Source organism: Scyliorhinus canicula, chromosome 2 (genome assembly GCF_902713615.1).
Source record: "Scyliorhinus canicula chromosome 2, sScyCan1.1, whole genome shotgun sequence".
Lineage (NCBI taxonomy): Eukaryota > Metazoa > Chordata > Chondrichthyes > Carcharhiniformes > Scyliorhinidae > Scyliorhinus > Scyliorhinus canicula.
The window spans coordinates 234,440,545-234,462,460 of NC_052147.1; the positions used below are offsets into that span (position 1 = coordinate 234,440,545).

At 45.5% G+C, this 21,916-nt stretch overlaps 1 protein-coding gene across 3 annotated transcripts in view; it reads right to left on the reverse strand.

Moving 5' to 3' along the window:
• Positions 1-21,916, reverse strand: part of cfap221 (cilia and flagella associated protein 221) — a 263,176-nt gene that overhangs the window by 10,956 nt on the left and 230,304 nt on the right. For 2 of the 3 annotated variants that reach the window (XM_038789818.1, XM_038789819.1), the window contains exons 23-24: positions 10,481-10,576; positions 7,493-7,609 (exon numbers count right to left, since the gene is read on the reverse strand). In XM_038789818.1, coding sequence (XP_038645746.1) covers positions 7,493-7,609; positions 10,481-10,576 — 213 coding nt within the window. Of the gene's footprint in view, positions 1-4,583; positions 4,624-7,492; positions 7,610-10,480; positions 10,577-21,916 lie in introns of those variants that run through there. The other variant, XM_038789820.1, reaches the window with a different exon arrangement.

The following is a 21,916-nucleotide window of genomic DNA, read 5'->3' on the forward strand; positions in this document are numbered from 1 at the left end:
CAATGATCTTTTCCACCACCTCCCTTGTGAATACATGACAGTGGTTGTATCTCTCCTCAGCATCTATCCTCAGGCATCTAACAGCCATCATTAGCCACTTTTTCATCATCGAGTAACCTTTTTGCCAATCAACCATCCTTCAAGGCGAGCTGAGCAGAAAAGAGCCTGGGCACCTGTGAGTGGTGAAGAATGTATGCATTGTGCAAGCTGCCCGGGCACCATGCATGCACCTGCAGAATCTGGGTCTTGTAGTTACACACAATCTGAACATTCACGAGTGGAACTCCTTCCTGTTGACAAAAGCACCCAGCCATTGATTGCATCCACGTGGACATCAATGGCACCCTAGATGGGGGAGGAATCCTGCAATGGCCACAAATCCTCTTGCCGGCTCTGCTTCCTCTGCCTGCTGACTATGTCCATCCTGAAATTAATGAATCTTCTCATGAGCCTAAACAGGGTGTCAGTGACCAACCTGACACAACTGTATGCAGCTGACCGTGAGACATCACAGATCACTCACAGTGCACTAGAATGATCTGGAAGCATAAACACTTAGTGCCACAGTGATATTCAGAGCGAAGGACAGTGTCCATTCAGACAATTGGAGGCTATCTCTGGCCAAATCAGCTCCATTTGCTTGTCATGGCTTCCATTGAAAGCCAGAGCCTCCAGTGGCACTGGACCTCTGCCATGTCTATTACCAATCCCAGTTGATGTTGTAACTGGATGAGAAGATCCCAGAATGGAACCCTGGGTCAAAAGACCTAACTTTTACTTTTTTTTCATCAAATGGGGAGGAAAAGAGTCACAGGGCAGGGAATTAATTTTAATGACATGAAAAAAACATCTATTAAAATTGGAAAATGGATTATAACACAACACTCCTTTACTCCCACCTAAACAATTACACACATGTTTTAAAATTAAGATGGGTGACAAAGTACATTTGTAACTGCAATGGTCTCAAAGACTCTCATTCACAAAAAATGCATATGGTAAATACACACTCCACTTTAAAACCCAAAGTGAATATTTGTGGATGTCTCATCAGAATCTCCCAATGATTGTCACACAAACTTTTCCAAAACTTACTTCCCAAACCATGTTTTAAAATCTCTCATGGATCAGGTTTTCCATTATTGGTTTGTATTCCTAAATCCAGTCCATGTTTACCAACGGACTCTTATTAACAGAACTTTCACTCCACTTTTACCAGTTAATCCAGTCCAGGATTTTACATCAACCCCTTTCAGGATTTCTTAAAAGCTTCTCCACAAACTCAAATCCAGCCACTGATTTACTCGATAATTTCAAGTAATGTCTCACAAACTGTAGTAATGTTTCACAAATCTTAGCTCCACTGCAGATATCTTTCTGTCCTCTCACAATCTAGTGATTTTTAAACTCTCTGACTTTACTGAACAGTTCTGAATCTGTTCTTGCTTCCTCTGTTCTGTCTAACTCCATCCTTCTTTAGAAAATCTTTCTGTCCCAATTCCCTGGTTATCTGGACTGCAATATGTTGCTTAGGAAACTTGCATAATTTCAATTCTCTTGTCCTGTCCAGCCTCTCCTAGCAGACATAAGAGCTATTCATTCCTCAGTGATCTGGCTCCAACTGCTGTGGCTTTCAGTTAAAAAAAATAAGAAAGGAAAGCTTTCTCCCTCTAGAAAGTGGCTTCCCCTATTGGTTTATTATTTTTTGACACTGTATCCCTCTCTAAGCACAATAGAATCCCAGCTGGAATTGAAACCAACCCCCACACAGACAAACACCTTTGTCCAGAATGAATCTAGTATAGGTCCCTTCCAGGTACAGAAACATTAAGTTAAACCAACCTAAAATGAGACCTTGGGCAAAATTCTCCGACCCATTGGTGGGGGCGGGAATCGTGCCACGCCAATTGGCGTGCCCTCCGCGCTGATCGGCGAGCCCCCTGCGGCGATTCTCTGGCCCGCGATGGGCCGAAGTCCCGCTGCTGAGATGCCAATCCCGCCACCGTGGTTTCAACCACCTTTGGTGGCGGTGGGATTCGTGGCACGAGCGTGCCCCCGGGGACTGGAGGGGGGGGGCGCGGGGCGATCAGACCCCAAGGGGTGCCCCCACGGTGGCCTGCGATAGGGGCCCATCGATCGGCAGGTGGGCCTGTGCCATGGGGGCACTCTTTTTCTTCCATCGCCGCCACGGCCTCCACCATGGCGGAGGCGGAAGAGAACCCCCCTACCGTGCATGCGCCGGTGGTGACATCGGTGGCAGCTGATGCACCGGCGCATGCGCGAACGGGCAAAGGCCTTCCGGCCAGCCCCGCCGCCGGCCGGCGGGCACCAAAGGCTGTTGGCACCGGTTTTGGTGCCAGTCGGCGTGGCGCCAACCACTCCAGCGCGGGCCTAGCCCCCAAACGTGCAGAGAATTCTGCACCTTTGGGGAGACCCGACGCCGGAGTGGTTGGTGCCACTCCGCTACGCCGGGACCCCTCGCCCCACCGGGTAGGGGAGAATCCCGGCCCTTATTTCTAACGTTATCCCATACAAATACAGATGCCTTAAAACTGTCTTTGTTTTCCTAACATGTCAAGGTAGTTTTAGCCATCTGTACTCCCTGGCAGCTGGGTAATGGCATCTTCTGCAGGGGGTGGTCTCCTTTTCTTCTCTGCTGGCCCTGAACCTCTGCCCGAAGGTGGGGCGGGATTCTCCCATTCGGCGGCAGAGTGTCCAGGCCGTCGGAAAAGCCGTCGCGTTTCACGGCAGCGTGAACGGGCCACTCGGAGTACCGATTCTGGCCCCTATGGGGGGCCAGCACGATGCTGGAGCGGTTCACACCGCTCCAGCACCTCCCATCCCGATGCGAACTGTGTGCCACGCCAACCTGCACATGTGCAGTGGCCTCCCTCAATATGCTGGCACCGATGCAACATGGCGCGGGAGTTCAGGGGCCGGCGCGTAAGAAAATAGGCCCGGGGAGCGAGAGGCCGGCCCCATCGGAGTCGGAGCACCCCCCCCCCCCACCCCCCCCCACCCCCCCCCCCCCCCACCCCCCCCCACAGGCCACCCCCCGACCCTGTGCGCAGAGTTCCCGCCGGCTGCGACCAGGTATGGACGGCGCCGGTGGGACTCTTGCCTTTTTAAAGCGGGTGCTCAGCCCTTCCGGGCCGGAGAATCAGCTCTGCATAGGGTGGCCCGCGACCGGCGCCGTGCCAAATGCGCCGGCGCCGATTCCCTGCTGAGCGGAGAATCGCGTGCCGGTGTCGGGGCAGCGTGGCGCGGTTGTGGGGATTTGCTGGCCTGGCACGTGGCTGGGAGAATCCCGCCCATGATGTCTGAGACTAACAGGCTTCCTCGTTCTTTGTTCCCTCTATTCGACCTCAGAGGAGGTATGCCCTGTCAGGAAGATAATACCCCCATCTGCAGGTTTGCAAATGGGGGTCACTTGTGTGCAAAGCGTGACAAAGAGACTCAAACCCCCAGTGCAAGAGAAATATCCTGTGGGGTCCACACTGTGATGAACCCAACACAGAAAAAAGTTCCATCAATATGCCAAAGTACAACCTCACCTCATTCCTAGAAACCCCTAACTCCTCAGCCAGCATTTGCACCCTTTTATCCTCCCTTCCATGAGAATATATCAAATTCAGTTTGTCTGTCTGCCCATGTTGCCCATGCAATGAGCTCATAATCGGATGGGGAAAATGAAATGAAAAATGAAATGAAAATCGCTTATTGTCACAAGTAGGCATCAATGAAGTTACTGTGAAAAGCCCCTAGTCGCCACATTCCGGCGCCTGTCCGGGGAGGCTAGTCATGTTACTGGCTTTAGTCCCCACTACTGCCATAACTACTGCCATTATTGTCGGCGGGCATGCACCCGATTGCGCCTGTGCCCACTGATTGGAATATATCGTGAGTGTGCGATGATGTCAGGATGCAGGTTTGAGATCATATGGTTTAAACCTCTTCCAGGTCAGGTGCGTACCCAGATGGTCAATGTAAAATTCTACCCATAATATTGTGATCCTTGATGTACTTAGTGCTCCAAGGCTTGTTGCATTTAGAATAAAATCATAGAATCACTACAGTGCAGAAGGAGGCAACTTTGCCCATTGAGTTTGCACTGACCCTCCGATAGCCCACGTCGTCATCCTTATCTCTGTATCCCTGTAAACCCACATAACATCTTGGCCACCAAGAGGCAATTTTGCATGGCCAATCCACCTAACCTGCATATGTTTGAATGGTGGGAGGAAACTGGAGCACCCGGAGCAAACCCATGCAGACACAGGGTGAACGTGCAAACACCACACAGACAGTTACCCAAGGTCGGAATCGAACCCAGGTCCCTTATGTTGTGAGGCAGTGCTAACCACTGTGCCACCGAGCCGCCCCAGATATTTTCAGGTTTGAGCCCTACATGAGGTGTTACGCCCTTATTAACGGGATCCAATGATTTTTGTTTTTCGGAATTCACCAGGGACATTGTCTGAAAAATAGATGCAATGAGGTCCAATTTCATCCCCACCAAGTATACTTATCACTAACTCCATTTAGTCTCTCCTGATTTCTCTTTTATATGGAAGAGACGTGAAGTTCCTCTAATAAATACAAAATAATGCGGATGCAGGTAATCTGAAAATAAAACAGAAAATGCTGGAGATCTGCTGACTTTTGCCGGCATTTTGTTTTTATCTCAGTTCCTAATATCTCATAACTGGAGCATCTTCCCTTGCATAACTTTAGTAAATATCTTTCAACATCTCTCGCGCTCTCTCTCTCTCTCTCTGGACTACTTACAGTACAGTTTGTGCTATCACAGAAGAACACATTTAGTTCTCAGATGTAGTGGCATTATAAACAGGTTTTAAAAAAATTCTGTACACAATTACGAGAGCAATTCTTCCCCTGAAATTCTACTCAAATTATTGATCCTCTATGGAATCACTGTGAAAAGTTTGCAGAAGATAATGAAGTTAACCTCATCAAGGCTAGTGCACTGACAGTAGTAGATCAGCTGTCCATTTTACATTGTGCCTGATTTTCCTTTCAATTAACAGGGTGAACAATTGAAATCAACCCAATACAATCACTTCTCTCTCCCTGTTACTCCAAATAATTCTTCCAATATGAAGGATGTGAAAATGTCCCCATTTTGCAGATATACAAAGAAGCATACATACAAAATAGAAGCAGGAGAAGGCCATTTGACCATGCTCCACCATTCATTATGATCATGACTGATCATCAAGTACAATACCCTGATCAGCTTCCCCCCCCCCCCCCCCCCCCCCCCAATATCCCTTGATCCCTTTAGCCCAAGAGCTATATCTAATCCGTTATTGAAATTACGCAACATTTTGGCCTCAACTACTTTCTGTGGTACCAAATTTCAAAGATTCACCACTCTCTGGGTGAAAAAATGTCTCCTCACCTCAGTCTTGAAAGGATTACCCCTTATCCTCAAACTGTGACCCCTAGTTCTGGACTCTCTCACCATCGGGAACATTCTTTCTGAATCTATTCTGTCTAATCCTGTTAGAATTTTGCAGGTTTCCATGAGATCTCCTCTCACTCTTCTAAACTCCAATGAATATAATCCTAACTGTCTCTCCTCATATAACAATCCTGCTTTCCCAGGAATCAGCCTGGTAAATCTTCGCTGTACTCTCTCCATAGCAAGAACATCCTTCCTCAGATAAGGACACAAAAACTGCACACAATACACCAGGTGTGGTTTCGCCAATGCTCTATCCAATTACAGTAAAACATCTCTATTCCTATACTTAAATCCTCTCGCTATGAAGGTATACTTTCCATTCGCCTTCTTTACTTCCTGCTGTGCCTGCCTGCTTACTTTCAGAAAATGATGCACGAGGCCACCAAGGTCTTACTGAATATCCACCCCTCTCAATTTACACCCATTAAAATAATAATCTGCCTTCCTATTTTTGCTACCGAGGCGGATAACCTCACATTTATCCACATTTTTTTTTTTTTAGAACAGTACAGCACAGAACAGGCCCTTCGGCCCTCGATGTTGTGCCGAGCAATGATCACCCTACTTAAACCCACGTAACCCGTATACCCGTAACCCAACAATCCCCCCATTAACCTTACACTACGGGCAATTTAGCATGGCCAATCCACCTAACCCGCACATCTTTGGACTGTGGGAGGAAACCGGAGCACCCGGAGGAAACCCACGCACACACGGGGAGGACGTGCAGACTCCACACAGACAGTGACCCAGCCGGGAATCGAACCTGGGACCCTGGAGCTGTGAAGCATTGATGCTAACCACCATGCTACCGTGAGGCCCCTAAAAAACATTATTTTTTATTTTTTTGAAAATATAAATTTAGAGTACCCACTTCACTTTTTCCAATTAAGGGACAATTTAGTGTGGCCAATCCACCTACTCTGCACTTCTTTGGGTTGTGGGGGCGAAACCCACGCAAACACGGGGAGAATGTGCAAACTCCACATGGACAGTGACCCAGAGCTGGGATTGAACCTGGGACCTTGGCGCTGTGAGACTGCAGTGCGACCACTGCGCCACCGTGCTGCCCTCATTTATCCACATTATACTGCATCTGCATGCATATGCCCATTCATTCAGCCTGTTTAAATCCCGCTGAAGCATCTCTGCATCCTCCTCACAGCTCACCCTCCCACCCAACTTTATGTCATCTGCAAATTTGGGGATAATACGTTTTGTTCCCATGCCTAAATCGTTAATGTATAATGTGAACAGTTGGGGTCCTTGCATATTCCTGCGGTACCTCACTAGTCGTAAAATGACCCATTTGTTCCAATTTTTGCTTCCTGTTTTACAGTCAGTTTCTATGTTCTCCATTAGCTTACTTTTAAATTGTATTTTCACCTTCTTAAATCAATTCCTTTGTTTGGCTTTGCTGAATGTTAAACTGTTCCCAATCATCAGGTCTTTTGCTTTTTCTTGCTAATTTGTATGCCTCTTCTTTGAATCTAATACCATCTCTAATGTCCCTTATAAGCCATGGTTTTGCCACAATTTCCATTCTACTCTTGCGCCAAATAGGAATCAACAACTGTTGGAGTTCATCTATTTGTTTCTTGAATGCCTGCTGTTTCCTCTCCACTGTCCTTCCTTTCAGTAATGCTACCCAGCCCGTCCTAGCCAGCTCATACCTCATACCATCAGAGTTACCTTTACTGAAGTTCAGGCCCCAGGTCTCAGAATCAAGTAACTCACTAACCACCTTGATGAAGAATTCTATTATATTATGGTCACTCATCCCAAGAGTTCTCTCACAATTAGATTACCAACTAATCCTTTCTCATTGCAGAACACCCAGTCCAAGATGGCCTGTTCCTTGTTGGTTCATCAACATATTGGTCCAGAAATTCCTCCTCTATTGAACTATGACTAATTTGAGTCACCCAATCTATATGCAGATTAAAGTCATCCATAATCACCAATGTTCCTATAGATAATATACATGTTGCATAAAATACTTACCCATCCTCTTTTGCTGCTTCATGCTTTGGATGCTCTGGTGCTGGTACTATTAATGAACTTTGAACCATTACGAATTCAGCTTCCAACATTTCTGGCTTGAGTATTACTTCTCCAGAACTATGATGCAAGCAACAACAATTACTGCAAATACCATATTTTTAGCGCTTCTGAAATGTATTACTCTGTATTATGTAAGATGTTTCAATGGATTCTTTCAATGCCAAGATGACTGATATTTATATAATTTATAAGTAAATTTCCTTCATTTATGAATCAAAGCTAACCATCTGTTTTTTAGGAAGCAGACAAAGCAAAAGTAATATTTTTTACAATTAGATATATTGTTCTTTGCATGAAGGATTAGCTCTAAATTTTTTGAGGCTTACACTTTCAAAGCTCAGCTGACTTTCAAGTCTGGGCCATTCCAACATATTCCCTGAATCATTGTATTGGACAGAAATTTGAGCATGGAAATAGGTAATTTGATCTGAATAATTGAAGATGATCCTCTCGATGAGAAGGGTAAATGAGATAATGAATTTGAGAAGTTTTAAAAAATGTATATTGATCTGAACAGCAAAATTTGTTGGGGGAATCAGAGAAGGACTTCCAATTGCACAGCATGAAGAGGTGCAAAGGCAAAGGCAGGAGCAGATGGGAACTGGGAAATCAATATCCGAGGTAAAGAGATGACAACTTAGAGCCTGGTATTGTATTAGTAAAGGTTTTATACCTGAAAGTTTCCCCCTCGCCTTAACAAAGTCCTTAACTGTTCATGGTTTCCTTCACAGTAAAAGTAACCTACTTTCTATCTGCAATCATCCAACATCAAAAAGTCACAAACATTCAGAAAAGATAATGCGGATGGAATTTACTTTCCGTTACAATATTCATCAAAGCTGTTAAATATCCCATTCAGACTATCTATAACTGTGTTTTAAAATCATGTCTAAGCTCTGTGCCAGATAGCCTACTTGCTTCTAAGCTTCTACTTCAACGTCGTGCAACTTAAGTCAGACTAAAATATGAACATATAATGGAAATAATGGAACAATGGTCTACTAGTCTAACTATTCCAAAAACCCCATCCTACCCTCCACCCAGGCACTCACAAGACAAACATACTGTGAAGGGTAGGAAAAGGATTAAAAAGAACAGGGATTAAAAGGCTATGAGAGATTTGGGGAACTTTCCTGCTGAGGTTGTGGTCTTTGTAGGCAGTGATCTCTTCAGAATGCAAAGTGTTGCAAACCATCGGTGAGTTTGGATCTTTTAATGACTACCATCCATTAGAACCCCCAAATAATTGGACTTCCTCTGGGGAATCGCATTCACAAAGGAAATTCAGGTCTGTGCAATTTTATCATGCGACCACCAGAGGAACTCTCAATCTCCCTGAGATATTACTGGAGTTTTCTACCTTCAACTGCTTGTCTGATCTCTGTGCAGAGATTTTGGCTGTATCATGCTGAGAGTGTTCAGGCTGGGCTTTCCCCAGCCATTCAGACAGAGGATTAAATTGTTACAGACCTGGTGGGAGAAACTGATCACAGCCTTTCAAGCCAGTAGTTCCCTTCACAGATCTGGCTACTGCTTACAGTCTTTTAATTAGAAGTACCTGGTTGGGAGCTTCTTAAATTGGCTGGCAGAGATAAAGCGGAGAGAGAGTGCCTTAAAGCTGCTTTCTGTCTGAATCTTTCACAGAACTCACAAAATGGGGCTTGCTTCTCCTGTTCTGAAAAGCTCCACCAATGCTAAACAATGCTAATCCAAGGCCTGGATTTCAAATTAGTTGATTGGTTGTTTGCCAAGTCCATCAATATGACATTACGGGCCAGACCATAGAGCATACTGAATCAGAGAAGATCAGTCGGATCAGTCCACATACCAGCTTGCAGCAGGGAAGGGGGAGGGTGGTTCAGTTCAAAACGAAAAGTCTGTGACTTTAACACCAGTTAGCAGGACAAGCATAAAACAAAAAACACAAAACAGACCAGGATTTTAGCAAGTTCCTTACAGCCGACACAGATGCAGGGGCTGGTTTAGCACACTGGGCTAAATTGCTGGCTTTGAAAGCAGGCCAAGGCAGGCCAGTAGCACAGTTCAATTCCCGTACCAGCCTCCCCGAACAGGCGCCGGAATGTGGCGACTAGGGGCTTTTCACAGTAACTTCATTGAAGCCTACTCATGACAATAAGTGATTTTCATTCATTTTTCATTTCATTCACAATTTTCCTTTAATTGGCTCATGCAATTTATCCTCGTGTCTGCTAATTATGAAGATAACGTAATATAAAATTTCTTGTTTAGCTCTCGTCACATATGCAGGTCTAACACGTTTTTGCTCCTCCATAGGGATAATCCAGATGCCTGGAATTAAGAACTTGTCATCTGAGGAACGTTTGTGGACCCTGGGTCTGTACTTGTTGGAGTTTAGGAGGATGAGAGGGGATCATATTGTAACTTACAAGATACTGCGAGGCCTGGATAGAGTGGACGTGGAGAGGATGTTTCCACTTGTAGGGAAAACTAGAACCAGAGGACACCATCTCAGACTAAAGGGACAATCCTTTAAAACAGAGACGAGGAGGAATCTTTTCAGCCAGAGGGTGGCGAACCTGTGGAACTCTTTGCCTCAGAAGGCTGTGGATGCCAATTCACGGAGTGTCTTTAAGACAGAGATAGATATGTTCTTGATTAATAAGGGGATCAGGGGTTATGGGAAGAAGGCAGAGAATGGGGATGAGAAAAACATCAGCCATGATTGAATGGCGGAGCAGGCTCGATGGGTGGAGTGGCCTAATTCTGCTCCTATGTCTTATGGTCTTAAGAAAATCTTTCTCAGGAAGTAATGCAATGGTCTTGTTTACCATCAACAAAAGTGTACTATATGAAGGGATCCCATCACTGATTTGCTGCATTTCCATCATCTCACATAAATGGAAAGATATGGCTAACATAGTACAATGGTAGATACTTTCTACATACCTTTCCATGGTTATGTTTTCCCTGTCCTCTTCTGAAAGTTTATCTACATGCAAAGGTGCATCAACAGGAAGCATATCAGATGTAAATGGATCATACCTAGACAAACAGAAATGTCTGGTAACCATAAATGTTTAAATGCAAGCAACACATAATTTACCTGCTTTTTAATGCCGTATTTGTTTTCTCTTAGAAGCAACACTGAATAATAGTGAATCAGTTGGATGAGAATTTGTCTCAATACCGCTCTGGCAGGGAAAGGGAAAGGATAAATCAGTTAGATTTCTACTTTTGATTGCTATCTAGTTGCTAATTGTGGACTTGTGCCTGTGTGTTGCCTTCCAAATGAATTATTAATTACGTCTGAGAATTTGAAGTCTTTTCTAAAAATTTCAGTTTGGCAATATAAATACTATAGGAATGGGGAAATCAATTCATCAATTGAGGCAAGAGTAAAAATAAATGGCAAACAATAATAGTAAGTGGATGACTTTAATTTCTGCACCATTTTCTGGCGCTCTCGTAACAAGCCTAATTCAGTATAATTCATTTGTGAACCTTAACAATGAATGTTGGCAGGCCATATGGTCAAGGTTAATTTCATCTTCACTCAATGACTGCACATATCCATATCCAATAAAGGCTACTGGATAATAATCAGAAGTGGGAATCTTGACTGCTCTCCCCCTCTCCAACATGAATGCTGAAGCCAATTGTTAGAACTTTGTTTCTACCCCAATTAAGATCAGCTAACGGGGAGGGATCAAACCTGGTGCTTAAATTTCTTATTCAAATTATAGTGCAAAATATGTCAGAAACCCAAATTAAATTTTGAAAATACTGCCATTGAGAGGCACGTTTTAAGTAATTTTCAGATACTGAGCACTGAGTGCTGAGCTTGTGGCATTTGAGTGCTACAGTGAGAGTTTGGTGACTGAGGGAGTATAAGGGTTCATTTTTATTTAAAGTCTAGTATTTCTTTTATTTAGTTAATTAACTTAAAAGTTGCTGTTTGGTCTATAAGAGGGTGAATTTTGAATCAGCTTTAAACAAGGTTCTACTTGGACTTACTTGCAGCTGGAGCTTGTTAATTAGTTAATTGCATTAGGCCAGTTTTCAGAAGCTAGAGTCACAGTATAAATAGGAGCTAGTTACAGTGCAGACTTTGTTTGCACTGAGTGCTGAGCTTGTGGCATTTGAGTGCTACAGTGAGAGTTTGGTGACTGAGGGAGTGCTGAGCTTGTGGCATTTGAGTGCTACAGTGAGAGTTTGGTGACTGAGGGAGTGCTGAGCTTGTGGCATTTGAGTGCTACAGTGAGAGTTTGGTGACTGAGGGAGTTAGGTGAGGAGGGAGTAAGGTGTTCCTTACATTTCATTTCCTATATTTATCAAAGAGCGTGAAGGGAGCCAGGAGTTTAGAGTACAGCTGACTGGAAGTAGAGTCGGAGGGCGGAGGTCCAGTTGGTCCACGGGGCAGCTAATTTTGTAAAGTAAGAGGGGATGGAGGCTAGGGCAGTTGCATGCTCCTCCTGTAGGATGTGGGTGGTGAGGGATACCACTGGTGTCCCCGCTGACTATACCTGCGGGAAGTGCACCCAACTCCAGCTCCTCAGAGACCGTGTTAAGGTACTGGAGCTGGAGCTGGATGAACTTCGGATCATCCGGGAGGCAGAGGGGGTTATAGAGAAGAGTTACAGGGAGGTAGCCACACCAAAGGTACTGGACAAGAGTAGCTGGGTTACAGTCAGGGGAAAGAAAACTAACAGGCAGACAGTGCAGGGATCCCTCGTGGCCGTTCCCCTTCAAAACAAGTATACCGTTTTGGATGCTGTTGGGGGGGATGACCTACCGGGGGAAGGCCCCAGCGGCCAGGTCTCTGGCACTGAGTCTGGCTCTGGGGCTCAGAAGGGAAGGGGGGAGCATAGAAAAGCAATAGTAATAGGAGATTCAATGGTTAGGGGAATAGATAGGAGATTCTGTGGTCGCGAGCGAGACTCCCGAAAGGTATGTTGCCTCCCGGGTGCCAGGGCCAGGGATGTCTCTGATCGTGTCTTCAGGATCCTGAAGGGGGAGGGTGAGCAGCCAGAAGTCGTGGTGCACATTGGTACCAACGATGTAGGTAGGAAAAAGGGTGTGGAGGTAATAAACAAGTTTAGGGAGTTAGGCTGGAAGTTAAAAGCCAGGACAGACAGAGTTGTCATCTCTGGTTTGTTGCCGGTGCCACGTGATAGCGAGGCTAGGAATAGGGAGAGAGTGCAGTTGAACACGTGGCTGCAGGAATGGTGTAGGAGGGAGGGCTTCAGGTATTTGGATAATTGGAGCACATTCTGGGGAAGGTGGGACCTGTACAAGCAGGACGGGTTGCATCTGAACCAGAGGGGCACCAATATCCTGGGGGGGAGGTTTTCTAGTACTCTTCGGGAGGGTTTAAACTAATTTGGCAGGGGAATGGGAACCGGATCTGTAGTCCAGCAACTAAGGTAGACGATAGTCAGGACGCCAAAGCACATAGTGATGCAGTGGGGAAGGTAACAATGACAAAGGAGAGTAGTTGCAGGCAAGGAGATGGGTTGAAGTGTGTATACTTTAATGCAAGAAGCATCAGGAATAAGCTGGGTGAACTTAAGGCATGGATCTGTACTTGGGACTACGATGTGGTGGCCATCACAGAAACTTGGATAGAAGAGGGGCAGAAATGGTTGTTGGAGGTCCCTGGTTATAGATGTTTCAACAAGATTAGGGAGGATGGTAAAAGAGGTGGGGGGGGGGGGGGGGTGGCCATTGTTAATTAGAGATAGTATAACAGCTGCAGAAAGGCAGTTCGAGGGGGATGTGCCTACTGAGGTAATATGGGTTGAAGTTAGAAATAGGAAAGGAGCAGTCACCTTGTTGGGAGTTTTCTATAGGCCCCCCAATAGCAGCAGAGATGTGGAGGAACAGATTGGGAAACAGATTTTGGAAAGGTGCAGAAGTCACAGGGTAGTAGTCATGGGCAACTTCAACTTCCCAAACATTGAGTGGAAACTCTTTAGATCAAATAGTTTGGATGGGGTAGTGTTTGTGCAGTGTGTCCAGGAAGCTTTTCTAACACAGTATGTAGATTGTCCGACCAGAGGGGAGGCCATATTGGATTTAGTACTTGGTAATGAACCAGGGCAGGTGATAGATTTGTTAGTGGGGGAGCATTTTGGAGGTAGTGACCACAATTCTGTGACTTTCACTTTAGTAATGGAGAGGGATAGGTGCGAGCAACAGGGCAAGGTTTATAATTGGGGGAAGGGTAAATACAATGCTGTCAGACAAGAATTGAAGTGCAGAAGTTGGGAACATAGGCTGTCAGGGAAGGACACAAGTGAAATGTGGAACTTGTTCAAGGAACAGGTACTGCGTGTCTTTGATATGTATGTTCCTGTCAGGCAGGGAAGAGATGGTCGAGTGAGGGAACCATGGTTGACAAGAGAGGTTGAATGTCTTGTTAAGAGGAAGAAGGAGACTTATGTAAGGCTGAAGAAACAAGGTTCAGACAGGGCGCTGGAGGGATACAAGATAGTCAGGAGGGAACTGAAGAAAGGGATTAGGAGAGCTAAGAGAGGGCATGAAAAATCTTTGGCGGGTAGGATCAAGGAAAACCCCAAGGCCTTTTACACATATGTGAGAAATATGAGAATGACTAGAGCGAGGGTAGGTCCGATTAAGGACAGTAGCGGGAGATTGTGTATTGAGTCTGAAGAGATAGGAGAGGTCTTGAACAAGTATTTTTCTTCAGTATTTACAAACGAGAGGGGCCATATTGTTGGAGAGGACAGCGTGAAGCAGACTGATAAGCTTGAGGAGATACTTGTCAGGAAGGAAGATGTGTTGCGCGTTTTGAAAAACTTGAGGATAGACAAGTCCCCCGGGCCTGACGGGATATATCCAAGGATTCTATGGGAAGCAAGAAATGAAATTGCAGAGCGGTTGGCAATGATCTTTTCGTCCTCGCTGTCAACAGGGGTGGTACCAGAGGATTGGAGAGTGGCGAATGTCGTGCCCCTGTTCAAAAAAGGGAATAGGGATAACCCTGGGAATTACAGGCCAGTTAGTCTTACTTCGGTGGTAGGCAAAGTAATGGAAAGGGTACTGAGGGATAGGATTTCTGAGCATTTGGAAAGGCATTGCTTGATTAGGGATAGTCAGCACGGATTTGTGAGGGGTAGGTCTTGCCTTACAAGTCTTATTGAATTCTTTGAGGAGGTGACCAAGCTGTGGATGAAGGTAAAGCAGTGGATGTAGTGTACATGGATTTTAGTAAGGCATTTGATAAGGTTCCCCATGGTAGGCTTATGCAGAAAGTAAGGAGGCATGGGATAGTGGGAAATTTGGCCAGTTGGATAACAAACTGGCTAACCGATAGAAGACAGAGAGTTGTGGTGGATGGCAAATATTCAGCCTGGAGCCCAGTTATCAGTGGCGTACCGCAGGGATCAGTTCTGGGTCCTCTGCTGTTTGTGATTTTCATTAACGACTTGGATGAGGGAGTTGAAGGGTGGGTCAGTAAATTTGCAGATGATACGAAGATTGGTGGAGTTGTGGATAGTGAGGAGGGCTGTTGTCGCTTCAAAGAGACATAGATAGAATGCAGAGCTGGGCTGAGAAGTGGCAGATGGAGTTTAACCCTGACAAGTGTGAGGTTGTCCATTTTGGAAGGACAAATCTGAATGCGGAATACAGGGTTAATGGTAGGGTTCTTGGCAATGTGGAGGAGCAGAGAGATCTTGGGGTCTATGTTCATAGTTCTTTGAAAGTTGCCACTCAAGTGGATAGAGCTGTGAAGAAGGCCTATGGTGTGCTAGCGTTCATTAGCAGAGGGATTGAATTTAAGAGCCGTGAGGTGATGATGCAGCTGTACAAAACCTTGGTCAGGCCACATTTGGAGTACTGTGTGCAGTTCTGGTCACCTCATTTTAGGAAGGATGTGGAAGCTTTGGAAAAGGTGCAAAGGAGATTTACCAGGATGTTGCCTGGAATGGAGAGTAGGTCATACGAGGAAAGGTTGAGGGTGCTAGGCCTTTTCTCATTAGAACGGAGAAGGATGAGGGGCGACTTGATAGAGGTTATAAGATGATCAGGGGAATAGATAGAGTAGACAGTCAGAGACTTTTTCCCCGGGTGGAACACACCATTACAAGGGGACATAAATTTAAGATAAATGGTGGAAGATATAGAGGGGATGTCAGAGGTAGGTTCTTTACCCAGAGAGTAGTGGGGGCATGGAATGCACTGCCTGTGGTAGTAGTTGAGTCGGAAAATTTATGGACCTTCAAGCGGCTATTGGATAGGTACTTGGATTAGGGTAGAATAAGGGAGTGTAGGTTAACTACTTAAGGGCAGCACGGTAGCATTGTGGATAGCACAATTGCTTCACAGCTCCAGGGTCCCAAGTTCGATTTCGACTTGGGTCACTGTCTGTGTGGAGTCTGCACATCCTCCCCGTGACTGCGTGGGTTTCCTCCGGGTACTCCGGTTTCCTCCCACAGTCCAAAGATGTGCAGGTTGGGTGGATTGGCCATGAAAAATTGTTCAAAATTCTATGATTAACCTAGGACAAAAGTTCGGCGCAACATCGTGGGCCGAAGGGCCTGTTCTGTGCTGTATTTCTCTATATCTATAACTTCCAAAAACATTGTTAAATTGAGTTCATAAATGCAATAAACTGTATTATCTTCATTGCTAGGACATCTCATTTTTAATTCCATAAAATTATCTGAGATTGGTAAAATAGTACTCCTCTTTGAATAACCTTATCTCCCAAGAACACATTCATGAGTATACTCTGGAACAATTAGCAAACACTGCACCAAAACATCTTTGAAGCATCTCCTAATTATCCAAAAAGGCTACATTGCAAATAATCCCACTGCAATACAAAAGACAACCATTTAAACAATGCATACATTCTTAATAAATACAACTACTTTTTGTTTAAATCAAAGCATTGGAATAATCTCACAAACAGAACTGCAGAGAGACAAAAAAAAAGGCATGAATTCCAAAGCTGGGCAAGTTGGAACTGGAAGTAAAGTTGATACACAATATCTTACTCTACAGGATAAAAATTGATAGGCATTCTATTATTTCTTACATTTTATAAGCCATCCTAAAGTGTACCATTCAACACTTCAGGTTAAAAGTCACTTCAGATTTTTAGTCCCTATTTGTCTGGGCAGGATATTTGCCATCTGAATTTCAACATTGCCTAAAAACAATAATTTGAATTTATAGAGTACTTTAAAAGAAATTCCAGTACTATATTAATTTCAGTAGTTTGAAGTTCCAATTTTGCTTCTACATCTTTGGGGTTGAATTGGCTTCTGTTGCAAAGGCTGATCCAGGCAAATATTTGTGTTGATTATCCTGTGTTAACTCTTTCTTGTCAGACTATTGTTCATGTAAAGCATGTTCAGATAGATTGGTCGAAAGCGCACGAGGTTGGGAAATGTAAATCTGGCCAGTTTTACAGCAAACCATGAAAGGGGAATTGTAATAAGGGAAAAGTTAACTATTTGTGGACATAAGTGGGCAACACTGCTCCTGAAGGCACTGGGCTGCAAAGTTGGGAGTTCCAGCTGTAGAAATGGACCAAAGTGTTGAAATTTACCCTCCAGGAAATGCAGCAGGAATAACCAATTTGCAGTCCTTGTGGAGATGAAGACCTGTTTCCACATTGAGGATGCATCCATTGTATTGTACTCCACTGCCACCATGCTAAATGGGACAGATTCAGATCTAGTAGCTCAAAACTATGAGGTGCTGTGGACCATCAGAAGCAGCAGAATTATATTCAACCATAATCTGTTACCTCATGACCTGAAACGTCCCTCAATCTATGATTCTTTTCAAGCCAAGAGATCATCCCTATCGACCAACAATGATACAATAACCTGTTCACTGATGATGTTTCAAAAATGCCTCTCAGCTCCTGATGACATTACAGCTTTGGTCCAAACATGTACAAAAACGCTGAATTCAAGATAAGAGGTGAAAATGAATGTGCTTTACATCAAGGAAACATTTGACTGAGTGTGGCATCAAGCAGCCTGAGTAAAAGTGAACTTATTTGGAATCGGTGGAAAACTCTCCAGGGGCTGTTTAGCACACTGGGCTAAATCGCTGGCTTTGAAAGCAGACCAAGGCAGGCCAGCAGCACGGTTCGATTCCCGTAACAGCCTCCCCGAACAGGCGCCGGAATGTGGCGACTAGGGGCTTTTCACAGTAACTTAATTGAAGCCTACTCGTGACAATAAGCGATTTTCATTTTATTTCATTTCATGTGTTTGATTATACCTAGCAAACATAAAGATGGTTGAGGTTGTTGAAGATCAATCATCTCAATTCTGGGGATTGATGTCGGAGATTCTCAGTGCAGTAGCCTAGGCTCAACCATTTTCAGCTGCTTCAACAATGCCCTCCCTTCCATCATAAGGTCAGATGTCGGAATGCTTGCTGATGATTGCACAATGTTCAGCACCATTTTTGACTCCTCAGATGATGAAGCAGTCCATGTGCAAAAAAGCAAGACCCAGACAACGTTCAAGTTCTGACTGATGTGTATCAAGTAACATTACATTTGTGCCATGAAGGACCAGACAATGACCGTTGCCAACAGGAAAGAATTTCACCAACATCCCTTGACATACATTGATATTACCATCGCTGAATTCTTCGCTATAACATCCTAGGGGTTATCACCGAACAGAATCTGAATGGGACCAACCATTTAAATACTATGGCTACGACAACAGATCAAATGCTGGGAATTTTGCAATCAGTAACTCACCTCCTGACTCCACAAAGCCTGCTCACCATCTATGAGGCACGAGTCAGGAGTGTGATGGAAGTTTCTCCACTTGCTTGAATGAGTGCAGCTTGAACAACACTCAATGAGCTCGACACTATTCAGAACAAAGCAGCCAATTGATCAGAATCCCATTGTTCCTATAAACAATGCCTGAAGCTGACTTCGGAATTCAGGATGGAGGCAGCCTGCAACCCTGGATCCTGGAACACCACAGCAGCGGCTGAGGGAATCATCTACAGGTGGACCTGCCAGTTTAGTTATGCTGGAGGGTGTCCATCTTCCAGCTTCGGAATGTTCCTGGAGTTCCATCTTCATTCTCAGGAGATCCATCTTCAGATCTCAGAGTGCTCCCGGAGATCCATCTTCATTTTCAGGACGTCCACCTTTCAATAGGGGGTCAGTGACATTGGGTACCTTTTCTATATGGCACCCGGGCACAACAGCAAGTATTGCACCATCCAGGCCTTACCCGCCACGGAATACAATGTGATACATCCAAATGCATAATTGAGATCAGCGCTGGAAGATGTGTCAAATTCCTGCCAACCTCCACGTCATAAACACTACACAATCCCACCCCTGCCACGGCACAGTCTCAAAATCGGAGAATTCCATTCATTGACTACCTCCATCACTAGTGTACAATGAGAGTAGTGTGTACCCAATGCACTGGAGCAACTCACCAAGAATCCTTCAACAACACCTTCAAAGCCCACAACCACAGCACCTAGAAGGACAAGGGCAGCAGATGCATGGGAACACTACCACCTGCAGAATCTCCTCTGAGCCACATATCATCCTAACTTGGAACTATATTGCCCGTAACTTATCAAATTGACCAGATTGAGCACTGGCTGTGCTCACGTTACCCTGCTCCATAGTTGCAGGTCTAGTTGGAGAAGTTCTGTGACAACTTCCTTAATGAATTAAAGCAGCCTCTGATACTGCTCCTAGCTGAGGTGCAGGTAGAAATGTTCCCAAAATACTCGAAGTACTAGGTGAGTGTGGCTTTCTGTTGAGGGCCATCCTTTTTTCTTTTAAAAAAAATATTTTTATTCAATGCATTTTCATATAAATACACAAAAGCAGAAGAATAACCATACAACATTATAAACAACCATTACCCACTCCCCCCTTGCTCCCCAATACTGCCCCTTCTCCCATCCTGCCTTCCCATTTTAACCCCCTTACCCCCACCCATTGCTGACCACTCAATCCTCCTTAAAGAAATCAATAAACGCCTTCCACCTCTGAGGGAACCCATCGACTGACCCCCTCAGAGTGAACTTGATCTTCACCAGCCTCAGAAATTCCGCCAGTTCGCTCCCCCACTTCCCCCATTTCGGCAGCTCCGAGCCCCTCCAGCTGAGCAAAATCCATCTCTGGGCCAGCAGGGAGGTAAAGGCCAAAACATCAGCTACTCTCACCCCCTGAACTCCTGGGTCCTCCGACACACCGAATATCGCCACCTCTGGAATTGGGGCCACCTTCATCCCCAGCACCTCAGACATTATCTCCGCGAACCCCTGCCAGAACTCCCTCAGCTTTGAACATGCCCAAAACATGTGGATGTCATTCAGGGGGCCCCCGCGCACCTCCCACATCTATCCTCTATCCCCTCAAAAACCCTACCATCATATGTGGCCTATGGTCTACTTTAAACTGAATGAGGTTTAACCTCACACATGAGGAAGATGCATTCACCCTCCACAAGGACTCAGCCCACATCCCGGCATCTACCTCCCCTCCCAGCTCCTCCTCCCACTTAAACTTTATGTCCCTCACCAGGACCCACTCCCAGTCCATCAGCTCCTTGAGGTCCTCGGACTCTTTCCCTTCCCTATCTCATCCTATGACAGTACCTTATACTGCAACCCCAGGGGTGGCAGCCCTAGAAAGGACGACACCTCTCTCTTTACAAAATCCCAGACCTGCAGGTATCTGAAACCATTCCCCCTGGGCAACCCGTAGTCCTCCTCCAGGTCCTCCAACTTCGTAAATCTGCTCCCTATGACCAGGTCACCATATCATTCAATCCCTGCCTGCTGCCATCCCCGAAACCTCGCATCCAACCCCTCTGGCGCAAACCAATGGTTGTCGCAGATCGGTGCCCACACCGAGACACCCTCCAGTCCAAAATTCTGCCTCCATTGCCCCCCCCCCCCCCCCCCCCCCCCCCCCCCCACCTTTAAGGCCAACACCACCACTGGGCTCACGGAGTACCTAGCTGGCGGAAACGGCAGAGACGCTGACAACAAAGCCCTTAGACCCGTTCACCTACATGATGCCACCTCCATCCAGCTGCAAGCCTACCCCTCCCCCACGACCCATTTCCTAACTACGACAATGTTCTGTGCCCAATAGTGGTTCATCATGTTCAGCAATGCTTGTCCCCCCCGCTCCAGGAAAGCCCTCCTGACCCATGGGGTATTGCCCGCCCACACATACCCAGAGATCAGAGCCTTCACCTTTTTGAAAAATGACTTCAGAACGAAGATTGGGAGCTTTTGAAAAATGAAAGAAACTTGGCAGCACCACCATTTTTATTTTCGGCACCCGCCCCAGCAGTGACAGTGGCAGCACATCCACTTCTTAAACGTCCCCCTACATCTGCTCCACCAACCTAGTCAGGTTCCACTTGTGCAGCTGCGCCCAGCCCCGTGTCACCTGGATGCCCAAGGATCTAAAGCTTGCCCCCACTACCTTGAACGGCAGCTTCCCCTCCCCTAATCTCCTTGCCTGCCATCTAGTTTCAATCGGGAACCCCTTGATCCTTCTCATATTCAACTTGTATACGAAGAACCGCTCAAATTCCTCCAAAATTCCCATAATGTCCCCAATACTACCCAATGGGTCCAAGATGACGGCCATCCTCTTCATCTATTTGTAATAGTAATAATAATAATTGCTTATTGTCACAAGTAGGCTTCAAGGAAGTTACTGTGAAAAGCCCCTAGTCGCCACATTCCGGCGCTTGTTCGTGGAGGCCAGTACGGGAAACTATTTGTAGACAGCAAACCCTCTATTCTGAATGTATGCTGTAGAGTGACTGGGCTTTTTTCCAATGAGGGAGTTGTTTCTGGACGGGGAGAGGATCCAGAAGGGAAGAGTAGAAATTAATATTTCTATTGAATTAAAATATAATAAAGCAGTTGTGAACTGCAAAATGTCTCCTGCTGCGTGACCTGATAAAAATATTTTTACTCCAACAACTTGTGAACGCTCTTTCAACAATGCAATACATAGTACTTCCAACCACTAAATTTACAGAAGCAAAGGAAATCAAAATAGATTCACCTGAAATACCATGCTGGCAACTTTACATAGCACTAGAGGCGCGGCAGGCAGATGGGAGATGGGAAAATCAATTGTGTACCAAAACACATGCTCAGTTTTGTGTGTTTAAAAGAAGGCCCTAACAGGACGTATAAAACCAAAATAGCAGTTCATGGGCCAAATGAGGTTTAGATGCTGACATATGACTTTCACTTTCCATTTTCCTGGCACATTCCCACTCTGTAGTCCTCCCAATCATTGTGATCAGCACAGACCGCACCATTTTTAGCCTCATCATCCTCCGCACCACTAAAGGCACGGCATTA